At 38.7% G+C, this 16,637-nt stretch overlaps 2 protein-coding genes across 2 annotated transcripts in view; both read left to right on the top strand.

The window, feature by feature from the left end:
• Positions 1–13,723, top strand: part of cbwd (COBW domain containing) — a 15,370-nt gene extending 1,647 nt beyond the window's left edge. Inside the window, exons 5-16 of the mRNA XM_024275708.2 lie at positions 123–214; positions 2,744–2,803; positions 3,632–3,669; positions 4,531–4,577; positions 4,958–5,044; positions 5,121–5,165; positions 5,712–5,768; positions 10,310–10,361; positions 12,060–12,128; positions 12,226–12,291; positions 12,387–12,513; positions 13,232–13,723. Of these exons, the coding sequence (XP_024131476.1) occupies positions 123–214; positions 2,744–2,803; positions 3,632–3,669; positions 4,531–4,577; positions 4,958–5,044; positions 5,121–5,165; positions 5,712–5,768; positions 10,310–10,361; positions 12,060–12,128; positions 12,226–12,291; positions 12,387–12,513; positions 13,232–13,305 (814 nt within the window). The 3' untranslated portion in view covers positions 13,306–13,723. The remainder of the gene's footprint in view (positions 1–122; positions 215–2,743; positions 2,804–3,631; positions 3,670–4,530; positions 4,578–4,957; positions 5,045–5,120; positions 5,166–5,711; positions 5,769–10,309; positions 10,362–12,059; positions 12,129–12,225; positions 12,292–12,386; positions 12,514–13,231) is intronic.
• Positions 13,724–13,870: 147 nt separating this feature from the next.
• On the top strand, positions 13,871–16,634 carry foxd5 (forkhead box D5). Its single transcript, XM_024275709.2, has one exon. It carries the CDS (start codon positions 14,855–14,857, stop codon positions 15,890–15,892), a length of 1,038 nt encoding a protein of 345 aa, XP_024131477.1. The 5' UTR covers positions 13,871–14,854; the 3' UTR covers positions 15,893–16,634.
• Positions 16,635–16,637: the final 3 nt, after the last annotated feature.

The raw sequence follows: 16,637 nt of genomic DNA on the forward strand, positions 1-16,637 counted from the left end.
TTCAGAACAACAAAAAAAGTTAGACATTTTGCATAAATTAGTAGAAAAACCGATTGATACTCTGTGTTTGTGGTTTCATGTTAAGTACAATTCTCTTTGTATTTTGATTTTTTTTTTCTTAGGGATAATGGCCTTAAGGCCATTGAAAACCTGATGGAGAAAAAAGGAAAGTTTGATTATATTCTGTTAGAAACTACAGGGCTTGCTGATCCAGGTAAGGTATAAGCAAAATGAAGCATGATATATTTATTTAAAAATATATAAAATCTTCTAGATTTTTTTTCTTATTGTTTTTAACCTATAAATAGGTATTTGAGAAATTGTGAGAAAATCAAAATCCAAAATCCTTAAAAAAAGCGTATCTTATTCTCACGTATTTACGTGAAACCAGCACAAAAACTGATGGAAACTCACTTGAATTAAAGATTAATTTAAAAAAAGTACGAATAACTAAGCATGAAAGGAAAAATGACAAAAATAAATGTAAAAAAAACAAATTGCTTTTTTCAAAATAAACATTGTTTTTTCTACATTACAGTAAACTATTTTGTCCTACTTCATATTTCAGAAATGTATTTTTTACAACATTTTTTTATGTTTTCTCATACATGGTGTTTCCTAGTATAATAACTTATAAGACTATCCTTCAAATTATAGTTCATAAGGAGAAATACATTTGGAGCATTAGACTGTATTTGTCCAGCTAGAAACAACTGTAAGAGAACAAATGTGGTGGTGTCGATGAGTATGCCTCAGCAACTGGCATCTCCAGACCTTAAATAAATAATCAGTGCATGAGAAGTTGCTGGAGGGGTCAGTGAAGTTGATGGAACCTGTTGATGTTGCACAAGCAACTCTGAAAACAACTAAGGTCACGTGTCACAATGTCAAACATTTACAAAAAAGTTTTTGCATTTCAACCGTGTCAATTTTAACTTGAATCTTGAAAAGTTCAACTCTGTTCTCCAACATGTGTTAGTTTTTTCCCCCTAAAAGTGACCCTAAAGTTCTCATCATTCAGGCTTGTTATAAAAACGATTTGCAAAGCTGCTTGATTTAATGGTATGATAGAGGGATTATATACGTACATTTGTTTCCTCCCACTCCCTTTTCTATAATCTATAATTTGATGCCTAATTCTTCTGTGCTTGACATGACTTTGTAAGGATGTAAACCTCTGTTGATTGTTTATGCATTACTCTTGCTTTGATTGCTTGAAATAAACCATTTCTAATCTAATTTAATCTAATCTAATGCCATCTAAAAGTCATCTATTTTTATAAACCTTAAGTGATATTTTTAACACGGATTCAACTCAAAATATCCATTCTCTGTATATTAGAATTCACTGGAAAATAACTTTTATTGTCATTTTTAATGGTATAATTACAAAAAAGGTTTTCTTTTTCTCATCTTAGGTAAAGTAAACCTATATTAACAAGTCCCTCTTGACCAATTTGCCATTACATCTTTTAATTAGCAAAGAGGCATTCAAGACAATATTATGAGAATTAAAATGAACTTTTTGCATCAAAAATGTAAAGAAAACTGGGCAAAAACTCTACAAAAAGAAACATTTCTCCTGCAGTTTTTGACGTCAGGGGTTTATTGGTCAGATTTGTTAAAAGGGGAAAAAAACAGTTTGGAGCTACCTATAAAAAGTTTTAGTTTAAATAATTAAATGGGAATCTGTGATGAAATATACAATGGTATACATTTAGTTTAGATGGGCTTCATCCATATAGCACAGTCAAGCAAGGGAGACTCATCCCTGTTTCATTTGGTCAAATAGTCATTTTAAACCCCTGCTTATTGGGGATCTTTTGGCTAACTGAGACGGAAACATTTTATCAAGTATTTAATATTGAACTAATAACAAGGAAGCAATGCATAGAGAGGAATGTGTGGATAAGAAGAAGGTGTCAGGAGACGGAGGCCTGAGTACAGGCTCGCCACTCACCCTCCCAGTCAGTCCAATAGAGCGTGTCCTCACTTAAACTGCCGTCCTCCCCCTGAGTCCCGCGTCACGGGCTCGTTATCGACCAGGACAGGCCTGTCATTGGCTCTGGCAGAGCTGACAATCACAAACGCCACAGGGGAATTTTGGTGCTTCCATTCAGGAAAAGGATTGGAGGATTCCTGTGAAACATGCCACTCAAAAACTGTTTTCATTACACAGCCATCAAATATTTACGATGCTTTCTTACTCCTGTTTGACAGCTTGACCAAAGGGCATTATGTGGTACAAGCCGTGGATGGCATGGCAACAGGGGGATGCGTAATAAAAATTAATAATAGCAGCAGCTGTGTCCAGAGGAAAAACAGAAACAAATCAAATGGTCTAAGAAAACATAGAGAAATAAAACTTTTTATGTACCTTTGGTCCTCTTGGGGATGAAAAAAGCAAAACTCATTTGATAGATGTCAAAAACACAAATTTATGGGAATTGCTGCACCCTAGATCATATAAAGCAGATGTCAAGTAAAACCTTTTCATGTCGTTTAACTGTGAGTATTGTTCAATATTTACCAGAACTGCGCAAAATAAGAAAATGAGAAAACCTAAACACCTGGAGAAAAAAGCACAATCTATGGTTGTTTTTAGCTGTTATCTTTGAAGAAATGGCAAAAAACAAACAGGCTAGTTTGATTAGTTAAATGTTTTAATGCACATTTGGTTTCTTGCAATGATATTTTATTATTCATGTATTTGTTTTATTTTAATGCTTTGACATTTTTCCAGGATCGGTGGCTTCCATGTTTTGGGTTGATGCAGAGCTTGGCAGTGATATTTATTTGGACGGTATGTTAAATGTTCCAAAACAGCCTTTTTCTTCTGCTTCATAGCTAGTTTGTTCATTTAAAGACCCACTCCGATTATATTTTAATCTGTGGTACTTCGGACAGTGGTGCAGTGGTTAGCACTCTTACCTCACAGCAAGAAGCTCATGGTTCAAGTCCCGGCTGGGGAACCTGAAACAAAATCATCAACGGGGGGACCGTTCTGTGTGGAAATGTACATGTTGTCCCTGTCCGGCTTCCTCCTACCATCTTAGAACATGCTTCATAGGTTAATAGGTTTCTCTAAATTGCCCTTAGGTGTGAATGTGAGTGTCTATGAGTGTGTGATTGTGGCCCTGTGACGTACTGGCGAGCTGTCCAGGGTCATATCCTTATCCGGCCTTTGCTCAGAAGTGGGTTAGGCTCTGGCACCCCCATGATCCTGAAAGGGATAAAAACTGGCTAAAAAATGGATAGAAATGCTATTTTAAGCTTAATTTTTGTCCTGCATCCTCAGAAAAATTCCACAATAACATGTTAAACACACAATTTTAATTGGAGTGGGTTTTTAACTGGTCACTGTAATACAAAATATTTCAACCTCACAGACTTCAGACATACCTGATGGACACTAGTGCTTATTTAATATAGATTTACTTAAAATTTGGTTCATTTTTAGATTATGCAGTAAAGTTCGTTTGTATGACTTTGTAAAATCTGCTTTACATTGGAAATTGTGGCTTATATCTTCAAATAAGAATAGCAGATGAGCAAATTGGGAAAAAAATATCACAGATTTTTAATAAATGTATGCAATTCCTTTTATCCATTAATGTTTGTCCTTCTTTAGGTATCGTCACTGTCATCGATGCCAAGTTTGGGCTACAGGTGCGTAAATGAAACTGACCCAAAACAGTTACATAGTCAAAGTAAAATTCACTAATTCATTTATTGAGTCTTGCTGGTCAAATACTGAGAATGACAAATCAAACAAAATTGATTATGGAGTCACATCGTTTAAAAATCTAAACTGAAATTGTGATTTTACCTTAAAAGTATTTCCGAGCTATTTCGTGTTCCCCTCCTGATCATCTTGGCCTCGCTGTGCTACCAAAAAGGAACAGGACAAGTGACACTTGGATAATGGGCTCTAATTTAGAAGTGTCATGTTCAGCAAAGTGACACACTTCATGGCCCCCGTGCTGTTCTCTCTTCAGAGTACAGACAGGCAAGATGAAGGGGAATCCTGACAGAGAGAGGAGTGGATATAACTCACTGTGATGGAGTAATTGATACCGGAGATGTGACCACTGTAATTGGACTGTCGCATCCACTCACCTGCCTCTGCTCTCATCTATCTCGTCAAATATCCATCCGTCCAAAGACGAATCCATTCTACATTTGGCCTCTCGGCTTTTGAAAGACATTTTTTTTTCCCCCGGAGCAGAGCATCCACTGATCATTCTCTTAAACTTTAATATGTTTTTGGCCGTCTGACAAAGCTGTGTTGAGCTGGTCAGTGACAGATACGTGTCATTTTGTCAACGAGGAGGTCAGGATCTAGATTAACACATCCTGTCCGTTCTGTTATTAGACATTAAACGGTTTTGGAAAAAGGCATCATCCCACACAGACAAAGAAAATGGAAATGCATCTCTTGGGGTTTCAGTTGTCATCTAAAAAACTATTTTTTTCTTTTATTTCATGTCAGAATTTCCTCTTTTCACTTTGTTTCTCATTCGTTTATAGCAACTAATGGAGGAGAAGGCGGAGGGATTCATCAATGAGGCAGCAAGGTACTTTTCCTTTTTTTTATGTTGTGCAAAAAAACATGAAAGAAAAAGTGCCTCCAAAACTCTTTCCTTACCGTTTTGTTGTCCACCTCCCCAGGTGCCATAGCTTGTTGTTGACATTCCCTCCATTTGATCATGTGTCTCCCAGTCGGCGTCTCCCAGCAGATGTGCGGTTCTGCTGCTAAACAAATATACCGCCATGGGGGGAGCCAACCCTTTGCATTCTTTGTTTGTCTTTTCACCTCTAAGCTAAACAGTTCTCAGCTCCCATTTGAGTTTAGTTTGCTCCATGTACGACGACCACCCATTAAATTGAGTGTTTTTTATGTGCTTATCTCAAAAACTTTACATATTTACAGTGTTTCGTTGATTTTCTTTCTCAGACAGATTGCTGTTGCTGACTTGACTATAATCAATAAGACTGACCTAGTGGCTGAGGAGGAACTAAATCAAGTCAGAGATGCTGTCAGGTCAGCATCACTCATTGTCCACCCATTCTCAAATCTGCAGATTGAAAAGTATCCCCCAATTCCTCTCTCATTTTAGGTCTATAAATGGTCTCGTCAAAATCCTAGAAACCCAGAGATCAAGGTAAGTTCCTGCTTTCAAATAGAAAACTAATAATCTTTTCGTGAGATCAGGTTAAATGGCTTTTCTGTGGCCCGGGAACCCTGCTGTGCTCAGTGTAATTCCTCCTCAGATCTTTGTGCCAAAGATGAAGCTCTTCACGCACACAAACATAAACTGCTGTGCTCTAAGTAAACACCAGAGCTGCACCGGGATTCAGTTACCAAAGTCTTTGCTCTCTGACCCCCAGCTTTTTTTCCAGCCCATGTGCGCGCATCCTAATGTATGTGCACTCGCCATGTTAGCATATGGGGTGTCATCGAGGGGGCCCAGCACAAAGCGGTGGGTGTGTTTGGGCTCCTCCGTGGTCTCCTGCAGAGTTCAGACCTGGGTGAGCAGATGAAAGGGCGTGCAGCGAGGGGTTAATTGAAAAAACATTGCCAAAACATTCCGCCTGGGTGATGTTAGTTTGTGGCAAAAAGTTGAGATATTTTGTTTGATTTTCTGTCTCTGGGGGGTGGTTGGACTCCAAACTAAGCAGAAAGTAAATAACGTGAACCCCCTATGCAGGGTGGATCTCTCTGAAGTGCTGGACCTGCATTCCTTTGACATCGAGGACGGAGCAAAGTAAGTTGCTTGATTTTTTTAATGGATTTGTGAAGGATTGTTTCACGCCACTTAAAATAAAGGAAACACTCACATTTTTGTTTTTGTTTTTTTGTATTAGATTTTCAATTTGGTAACAATTATCTACTTTGATCATCTTTTGATCTATTTTAAAAGCATTCCCAGTAGTCTTTTAATTAGGATCCTTCCATTTTTAGCTAAAATCCTAAAAACCTGTGCTGTTTTCTTGGACATAGTTTCTGCAGAGCGGCAGTGGGAGGAGCTATAGATGCTGTATTATTAACTCTGGAATGGCTTGCCTCAGGTTCCAACAATCTGAAGTCTCTTCAGTCACCATTTTTCCACCTTACGGATGTCGCCATTTTGGAATCAGACGGCGTTAGTTACAAGTGATTGGTCTGAATCATCATTTCTATGGCAACCACACTCACTAACCAGGAGCGAGCTTGTTGGAAAGCCACACCCCTTCCACTGAAAGTATGCTAGGGGAGAATCTGTCAATCAAACGTTGGAGGTGGGGCCAGCAGGCACCACATGCTTTTACCGAGGCATCTGATTGGTCAGTTTATAACTTGCAAATATATCATAAAAAAAAAAAAAAATTCAGCTACCAAGAACATATTAAAAAGAGGTCCCAGATCATGAATGGTTATTCTGACAATACCTGCTTATTTTTCAATAGAAATCTTGGGATTTTAGCTTTCTCGGACCAGCGGGTACTTCCTATTTGGAACACTATATCAGGGGTGGGCAAACTATGGCTCGCGCCCTTTTAAACTGTTTAAACTGGAATAATTTATTTTGATTACCCTTAATAATGTTTTATTTTCCCTGTAGTTCAGTTGGCTTCCTACAGATGGCACACTACAAATAAATTCACCTTTGTTTTAGCACAGAAAGTTAGCCTGCATTCATGTAGTGTTTGAAGATTTGTTGTATTCCAGATATTCATGTGTGATTTCCGAGTCGGAAAGTCATTTTGCTGATTATTCCAACACCCCATGAACACAGCATTTCCCTGAGTTTGAGCTTTTCTTGAATGACATCAACCCATTGGGGAAAATGGCACTAAAATGAGAAAAAATAAGTTTTGAAATCTGTTTTAAATTACTTTATCAATCAAAATTAAGGCATATTTTTGTCCAGATCCTGTGTTATTTCTTTCTTTTACACGGAGAATTACCAAAACATGCCACGAATCAGCTCCAGGTCCGGTCCCGCTATCAAATTTTTGAACCCTTTGTGGCACACGAGTAGGAAAGTTTGCCCATCCCTGCTCTATATACTGTCTATGGCGAGGTCGTTGGCATGTAGCAACCCCGACCCCCTTTTCCGTTTCTGAGAGCTCGATGCAGGAACCTTGTGGCGTGTCCAGCCATCACAAAAAAGCTCTTTTTTTCAAACTGAAAACTTTATTCGTCTGTTCCTGATTCATATTGATTTGAATAAAGAAATGCTCAAACATGCTATTTTAACTCTTTATATGTCATCCATCATCAGAAAAATGCCGCATGAGCATCTTAGAAACAACAAAAACACAATTTCAAAATGTCTAACAGGCTTCTTAGGATTAAACTAAACTTTTGCAGCAACTTTAGAAAGATTGGTTGCTGTAAATGTCTTTAGAATAAACCACATTTTTTAGCACTAATGCACAACATTCTGAGTGTATACAGAGTTTTTTTTTTTTTTTTTTTTTTTTTTTAAAGTTTGAAAGTGAAGGATTTAACCCCTAATTCAGCCTCCGTGGGTTGCTTTTGTCATGACTATGTGCACACCCAGCTCTCTAAAGCTGCTGTCAGGTTTCACACTAATTAACCAGCTCCTTTATTGAGCATCCCTCTGTTACACCAAAGGGACGGTCATCGCAGTATCCCCCCGCAGAATGGAACCCGCGTTCATCCCCTCATGAGAATGAACTGGCCGCCGCGTTAAAGCTCTCGCCCCGAGTCAATGTCTCACGACCAGCTGCAGAGGATTAAAGCCGTGTGTGTCCACCGGCTCCCGAGGAGTTCCCCCTTGTCCCAACAGATAGCTCCTTTCCCTGTCTTTAGAGCCTCGGCCCCTCCTCCCCTGAGACCCACGCTGGCTGTTTGAAGACGCCCCCCGCTGCTCTGCCTGTGTGGCACTAACAGCACGCGGGGCTCAAGCAGCTGGACGCAACATTTAGCCTCTTGTGGGGTCAGGGAGAAGCGGGGGACTACGGGTCATAGTTTGTTTGCGGGGTTGGTGGGTGTCCTGTAGGACTTAATTGTCATTTCTAAAACCTTTGCAAGTCCGTTTAGAGTTGTGTCATTAAGCACAGACAAAAACCATGAGATCAAACACAAAGACGAAAACTGTTTTTGTTGTCAAGAAAATGTCATTAAAAAGTTTAAGCTCTTTGTGGAAGTGAACTACCTTTGGAGTAACCTTGAAATTATGAAAACCAAATGGAATATGATCAGAAGTAAAGATCAGGACTAAAGATTTGTAGATTTTAGTAAGTAGCATCTTGAAACATGACTGCTTCACTGCGATTCTCTGTTACGCCTTTATCCAATCTTTTTTTCAGTTCATCCTGTATCACAGTAAAAAGGAGCCTTTCTCTCCCCTCACTTTAGCTGCAGGTGATCTCTTTAGCTGGTTTATTCAAGCATAATTTGGCTCATTTCTAAAGTTTAGAAAAAATATAACTATTTGGTGCTTGGTATGATTTTTTTATACCATTATTAGTAGTATTCATTCCAGTTTTTTTAACTGGTAGCTATTCAGACATTATTTGAACTTATATTATTTGAACTATCAGCCATTTGTACTGATAGTACAGGTGTTGGTACAGTCTCAACTGCTTTAATAGACTGCAGAAATATGATATGACATATCAAAGAACTCTTAATCACAGAAAACTGAGACTAATTAGAACAAATTCTGAAATGTCCCTTAGCAGATTGTCCAAAGAACCAACTGCATAGATCAAAAATGTTGTAATCGTTTTGACGGATAAAATAATTCTGATGACAATAAGTCGCTCCATACTTTACCTGTGGTTTCTAGAATAATGTAATGTATTTGATGACTTTAAAGAAAATTGTGTTTTAACATGTCGCTAAGGCCTTTTCCTGATTATGGAGGACTTGTATAAAGAAAATTATGCCTAATCTCGCATCTCTGAGTATTTCATTATTCAAGTTGTTGTGATCCAGGAGCAGATGGAAAAAATGCAGCTTAAAAAAGCTGTGACGTAAAAGCTACAATTGGCAGGCCACAAGTTCTCTGCTTTGCTCCATTCAGATGCATTCACTTGTGGACATTTAGATCAATGTAACGTCTTTGCTTTCCTCGTCTGAGTTGGAATCTGGCTCAAAATTCCATGCCTGAATAGCTCCAATACTGCTCTCGCTTTTTTTTTGTTGTTGCAAGGTTTGGGGTGTGAAGGGCTATAAGCTAGCAGGAGAGCATGTAAACAGATTAATGATGGGGAGTAGGGGCAGGATTTTTTAGTGCAGTCCTGCTGACAACTCAGACAAAATTCTAATCAACTTGTGCCAATCTGCAGACTCTATGTTCTAGAAAACCACACAGATTCTTTCATTTTGAGGAAAAACAGTATAATCATAATTAAAATACCACTGGGAGCACTTTTACAATAGTTTAAAAGATGGTCAGAGCAGGCCTTTAATTAGAAGTTATGAACCAGAAAATGATTATGCAAAAAATATGTAAAATGGTTAAGTCAAACATTTTGAAGGTGATTTTATATAGTTGCAAAAGAAAGTATGTGAACCCTTTGGGAGTCATTTCTGTATGAAATAAACACATGATTTTTTTTTAAATCTAATCTTAATAACAACAATGGAGGAAAGGATTTCCTGCTTAAATCACAATAGGTATTTATGTTTTTAATTGAAGACAATCATGTGTTCAGTGTATGAATAGACCAAATAATTCCAAAGGGTTCACACATTTTGTCCTGCAACTGTATAAGTTCGCTTCATCCCACTTTTTTTATGTATTTACTTTGACTATTTTTGACTAACGTCACACTTTATTGATGCAATGTGTCATGTATTGTATACATAGGTACAAATATGGCTGTTTATGATCAAAAATAATTATATACCATCATTTACAAGTTTGCCTTACCCACTATATATATATATATATATAGTTTTTTACATTCACTTTTTTTAAATGTTCCAATTAAGTCACCATTGATTATCCAAAGTTTTTTTTTTTTTTTCCCAAAGTCTGATTTATCTGAGTATTTTTTTTCTTTAGTTTGTGTTCTTTGTTTTTTTCTGATTTGATTGGTTGAAATTAACTAAATCTAAATAAAGTAGAGGATGGTTAAAACTCTGGATGTTGGATTTTATTGCATAGTAATGTGCACATCCTTTATTCAATTAAGCTAAAAGTCCATAAAAAAATCAAATTTGAGTCTAAATGTATGACTTTTTAAAATTGTGTTAATTGCATCCTATTAGATAATAGCAATGCTTGTTTTAAAGTCTGTGAATTAAAGCTAAAAATCTTCATCTTTGTTATTTCTCTCATGAAAGACTTGCTGAGAAGCTCCAGCTCGTGAAACCCACAAGACCTCATCTCGACAAGGTTTGGACTGAATCTAATCTTTTGTTCACCTCTCAGGGCTTTTCTTGTTTTGTTTGCTAATTTTTTTCAACACATCGTTTCCTTCGGGATAAAGGAGGATTCAATTTCCTCAGGCTAACCCCGAGCCTTGCATTACCTCAGGCTGTGACACTGTGATGAAAACTCCCAGCCTGCTTTGCTTTTTTCTTTTGTTTAGAATGAGGCGTTTGATGTTTTTGGTTGAATTACAATCGGAGCTAATCTGGGTCATGCACAACTCACACGCTGAACCTTTCTACACTTAAATTGACCGGATAGACCAACCAGAGTCGTGCACATTCTGAGGCTGTACTGAAGGCTCGGTGTTTTAGTCTGATTGGTCATTTGATTTCAAGTGCTGCCACATGTCCAAATGTCCTCAGGCAAAACACTTGTAAATGCACCGTTTGTGTATTCTCATTCTCTAAACTCAAGGTATCAGACTGGCCATGTCCATGAGTAAATCGATTCCAAAAACGTGTTCTTCTAGGAAGAATTAGATACTATCATTTCTATCTGGCATCATCAGCTGAGATGCTTCCCTGCAGCTGCTCGGCCTCATACTGTTTTCAGTTTTTATCACAGGATGAGGAGAGACGAGGGTTATTTGTGCGGGTAAATATCGGCATTGTTGTCTGTTTTCTCTCAAGTTGTATTTCCCGCATGAAGCCCTACTGTTCCTCAGACTCCCTGCCCCATTCTCCACCCTCACATCATCTCTTTTCATGTAAATGAGAATGCTGTTTGTCTGTTGTTATACCAAATGACAAGGAAGTGTGTAACCTTCACACTTAAACACGACCCCCCAAATATCTGCCAAGTGCCCCTTTTAATGTGAGGAAGTGAGGATGTTGTTGTTACTTGATCTGGGATTTGGTTGCCGGGTTTCCGCAGCCACGTAGAGTCGTGGCGTTTGACGCATCCATTGCTGAAGTCATGGGTGCCTGTTAACATGCTTTTCTATTTGTTATTAATCTGTGTGAAATTCAACTCGTGCCAACTTACAGAAGACACAAAAGAACCCTCTTATCAAGTGATTGTTATTTCAAAGAGGCAGCATTGTCTAATAAAAAATTGATCAAACGATTATATTTTTAAGTTGTATTTTATGAGCCTCCACAGAGCAGCAGCTCTTGATTCGTGGAAAATAATTTTATTAGGTCTACATATATAATCACTGCCTAAAATCTGAGGTCCACCATTGTACTGTATAAATTATTAATAAGCAGAAATATCACAAACTTTTTTTGGAATTGAGATCTTTGCAAGTTCAAACTCAAGTCAGATTACACAATTTGAAGAAATAAAGGCTGCATCTCAGATGCTACAAGCTTCAGCTGGTTGACTATGATGGTCTTTACATGTTTAAAAAAGTAAGAAGAAGCAGCAACAGCAATATATATATATATTTTAAAGATCGCTTATTGTGCCCAAATATAATATTTGTCAATAATATTTTAATTTTTAAAGGAAAAAAGTAACAGATCACAGCTAAAACTGTCATAGTTATTAAACATGCCGGAGGAGATGTAATGATTTGTGCATTTTTGTGCTGTTAACTTACAAAGCAAAAGCTCTATGCTATTTTTATTTACGTGAGTTGAAACTTAAAAGCTGTATATTCTAAATTTCCAAATCAAGTGGCATCAAGAGTTGATGTAAATTGTTTTACTCCTGCAGAGTATTTTAACTGTGATGTTTGAGGTGGCGGGAGATCTTTCAGAAGATTCCCTCAATGCCTTTATCCAAGTAAGGATTCTTTTTCTTACTGTTTCTGTTTCCTTTACTAATAAGCTCTAGCTTAATAAATGACTTAAAGAATAAATTTTGTTTTTTCACTTTTAAGGATCTTCTTTGGGAAAAGAAATTCCTCAACACAGAAAAGGAACCCATGACTGTCATTCGCTTAAAGGTACACAAGATCACTAAAGTTCCCCAGTGCTCTCAGTGACCACCAGTCTAGTCTATTGTTCAGTCAAATGCTTCACATGTGACTTTTGTTTTCAGGGCATAGTATCATTTGCAGGTAAAGACCGACAGGTGATGCTGCAGGGGGTGAATGAGCTGTACGAGCTCAATGACACTCCTCAACTGTGGGAAGAGAACCAACGGATCAACCGGATGATTTTTATAGGTGCGTGCCTACAGATACACACCTGTCTGCACCTCCTGACTTTATTAAAACTCTGAACTCAGATTCAGCTGTCACTAAACTCCCCACCATGATGCTAATCTTACTCACTAAGTATAGTTCTGGTATAGTTTGCTGGAGATAGATTCATAAGAAGCATTTTAAGGTCCTGGAGTGGCCTAGCCAGTCTCCAGATCTCAACCCCATAGAATATTTTTGGAGGGAGTTTAAAGTCTGGGTTGCCCAGCGACTGCCCCAAACCATCACTGCTCTAGAGGAGATCTGCATGGAGGAATGGACCAAAATATCAGCAAGTTGATTAAAATATTGTGAAGACTTACAGAAAACGTTTGACTGCTGTCATTTCCAACAAAGGGTATATAAAAAAGTGTTTTCCACCATAATTTACAAATAAATTCTGTAAAAATCAGACAATGTGATTTCTCTGGATTTTTTTCCCCCATTTTGTCTCACATCGTTGCAATAAACCTATGATGAAAATTACAAGCCTTTTTTGCCCCACTGTATATTACCAAATATAAGGAAATATTGATTTTTATTTGAGTTTTCTTTTTGCTTTTCAGGCTTTTGTTACACATTATTAGGGCTGTGAGATTCATTTGAAAGATTCATTTGACTGCCTACCGTGCTTTATTTAGATCTGTGTTTGTGCACCTTCCTTTTCACATCACCACTCATGTTTCTTTGTTGTCTTTTGCAGGTAGAAACCTGGACAAAGACATTTTGGAAAAACATTTCATTTCGACTGTAATTCAGAACTCAGAAAAAAACTAACCAAGCCTTCGTCTTATGTTCACGTGTCGTCTCTGGAGCAAACTGCTGGAGTTGAGTTTGGGACTTTCTTTGCCCTTCTAAGGAAAGATGAATGATAGTGACTGTTTTAAAATCTACAAGTTGAGTTTCAAAGTTATGTATGGCTTAAAAAATGTACAGAGATCTAAAGGCTGCAGCATTCAAGGTTAGTGTATGATAATGGATATAGTTTGCTGTTTAAATTTTTAATATTTTGCAACTCTGTAGTTTAATTCTAATTTTAAAAATATACATGTAATGAAGGAACATTAGGTAAACACACGTTTTTCCCACAGTCAAGCACATTTACACAGCAAGGTTTTGTTAAATAAAAAAAACTTCCACAATTTTAATCAAATGAGCAAAAGGAATAAAATGTTGTTTTCCTTGTATTTTCTTATATATACAAAACACAGTCTCGCATTCTTCCAGGAAAAAGTTCACGTGGATTAATTTGTGTTTATTATTATTATTTGGGTGAATTTGTGTAGTGCTTTTGTGTGCACACGATTCCTAAAATATCTATGTGGTTTTAAAGATGTAAAAGACTTTGCCGCCGCCACCCCCGCCTTCCTCTTTAAAGCTTTGTCTGGTTACACTCGTGTGAGAAGCATCGTGGGATGCGCACACAGAAGGCCTTGTCAGGTGAGGAAATGGGTGGAGTCGCTCCAATTCGCTTATTTGCAATGGAGATGAGGTGACACTCGGGTTTGGCGCGTATCCGTTGGTGGACCGCGACTGAGCTTTGAGGTTGTGCCTGTGGTCATTCATCCTGGCCATAAAACCGAGCCGAGCTCCCAGCGTATGAGCGCGGCGCGCAGCTAAACAGTTTCCTCTCCGATTCGGATGCTGATTGGCCCGTTAACGCAACTTTTGTCTCTTTTCTTTAAGAGCTGCGGGGAGCCCCACCTTGGCCATCTTCATGGTCACTCCACCTGCAGGCATGGAGAGGTGACAGACCATGGGAAACACTTGGTAGTCCCCTCAGAACATGTCACCTCTGGTTCAGAAGCTTTAAGATCTGTAATATCAAATGAAAAATAGTTAAGCTCATGAAATCAACTCTTTAAATGATCGAAATATCCATTAAGATTGTTTTTAAAGTCACTTCAAGCCAAATTGGGTTTCGTTTTTGTGAAAGTTTCACCTGAAATAGGACATTATTGTTTTTTTTTTTTTCACGTCACCATAATTATGCAAAAAATAATCCTCTAAGAAAATTACCTATTAGCAAGAATACAAGCGGCTTTACCATCCCTTTGAAGCATGAAGTGGCTTTAAACGCACCAGGAACACGCAACCCCCACCGTTTTCCTCGTGGCTCCCCGCCGTGAGGGGCCACTCTGATAGGTCCAGAGTTGTTAATGGGCCTGGTCAAAAAGGCATCAGCCTCCAATGATATAAAGTCTCAGTTATCAGCTAGGAAAAGTCTCATAAAAAGCACATTTGCGCTTTTACGCACAGAAGGACGCGCGACTTGCTTTTACGCACGAACAACTAAAGGCCGCAACTTAAAAAACTAAATGTAACTATGACTCTTTCAAGCAAGTTTAAAACGCCCACTCACAATGGGCTGCTTTTAGGAGAAGAAAAAGTTGATTTAGTGGGTGAAGTTGAGGCTGTCCACCGACGGAAGTTTGGACAGGAGCGCCGCGCGGACGGAGGATGTTCAGCAGAAGAGTTTGATTCCTCGGAGCCGGACTCTTCAGGGGAAAGCGAAATCAGCTTCTCCACTGAGCCCCTCATCAAAGGCCAGAGTAGCACGGTGAAGCCCCCCTACTCCTACATCGCCCTCATTACCATGGCCATCCTGCAGAGCCCCCTGAAGAAGCTGACCCTGAGCGGCATCTGCGACTTCATCAGCAACAAGTTTCCCTACTACAAAGACAAGTTCCCTGCGTGGCAGAACTCCATCCGACACAACCTGTCTCTGAATGACTGCTTCATCAAGATCCCGAGGGAACCTGGAAATCCAGGGAAAGGCAATTATTGGTCCTTGGATCCAGCCTCTGAGGACATGTTTGACAACGGCAGCTTCCTTCGGAGGAGGAAACGATTTAAGAGGAATCAGCCCGAAATCACCAAAGATGGATTTGTGTTTTATTCCAGTTTGGGCTGCTGTCGACCTTACGGGCAACATTATGGTATGCCGGGCCAGGTAAGCCGCTCACCTGCTGCCCCTGCTCATTACATGCAAGTTCAGAACGGCCTTATGATGCCGTTTTCTTCATATTACTTTCTACCAAACCCTCCGAGCAGTGAGAAGAGTCGCCTTAAAGACCTAAAACCGCATCCGTGCGCACCAGAACCCAAACCTGGCCCGCAGCCAAGGTGCTCCTTCAGCATCGACAGCATCATGAGCCGGCCCTCTCCTGGGACGCACCAGCTGCCAAATCCAGGGCGCATCCCTCATGGCGCTTTCGGATACAACCAGATCATGGCAAACCCGAGCACCTGTTTGGTTCCGACGCTCCTGCAGCCCTCCAGAACTCCACTCTGTCCTCCATCCGCCCTGAGCGCCGCTTCTTTTATGACTGACCACCTCATCCAGACATACCCTCGCTGCTGACGCCTGTTAGATCACCTATGTGGGTTATTTCTTAAAGAAATGTGTTTAACTGCATGATATTTGTGTGAATTGACACAGAAACATGTGTCTGTAAATAGAGTGAAAAAAGTGAACAAACCAGGCTGTAATATATTTACACTTGTGGATGATATCTATTGTTGTTTTTACCCATCAAAATGAAATAAAATACTTAAAAAACACTCTGATTTTTGAAGGATTTGAAATAAATTCTTGAAATAATTATGAAAACAGATCTTTTAGAATTTGAATTGATCTAACAATCATTATTTTAGTAAACTTTTGTGGTGTTATGATGCAGAAATGAGCTCAAATGCAGCCAAAATACATTTTAAATTGGAATTTAAGCATCAAAAGTTGTTGAATATTCTCTTTGTTATAACTGTAAAGCTTTTTATTATCATTATTATTAATGCTTCTCTACTACCAAAGTTTTAGAACTTCAGTGCCAACCCATGCAGTGTCAGTCAGATGCGCATGTATTCTACATGAATCTCCGTGTAAATATACGACAAGTACTGTTTTTTTCTTCTTTGCGTGCATATAATACGCATTTTGCGTTAAATGTGATTGTCAGTGCGCATCTTTTTTTCCTAAATGCGCACTTCATTGTTTCTGCCTCATGGGGGCGCTAATGACAAAGCGATGAAGCCGTGAACTGAAGAAAACCTTGATGGTCACCTCAAACGAATTTGAACTTAGTTTGGAGTGTATGATATTCTGTATG

The sequence above is a fragment of the Oryzias melastigma genome, linkage group LG9, assembly GCF_002922805.2.
Source record: "Oryzias melastigma strain HK-1 linkage group LG9, ASM292280v2, whole genome shotgun sequence".
In the NCBI taxonomy this organism is placed as follows: Eukaryota; Metazoa; Chordata; class Actinopteri; order Beloniformes; family Adrianichthyidae; genus Oryzias; species Oryzias melastigma.

Excerpts from the sequence above, each read along its gene's own strand:
- foxd5 (XM_024275709.2), top strand. The coding sequence starts at position 14,855 with ATGACTCTTTCAAGCAAGTTTAAAACGCCCACTCACAATGGGCTGCTT.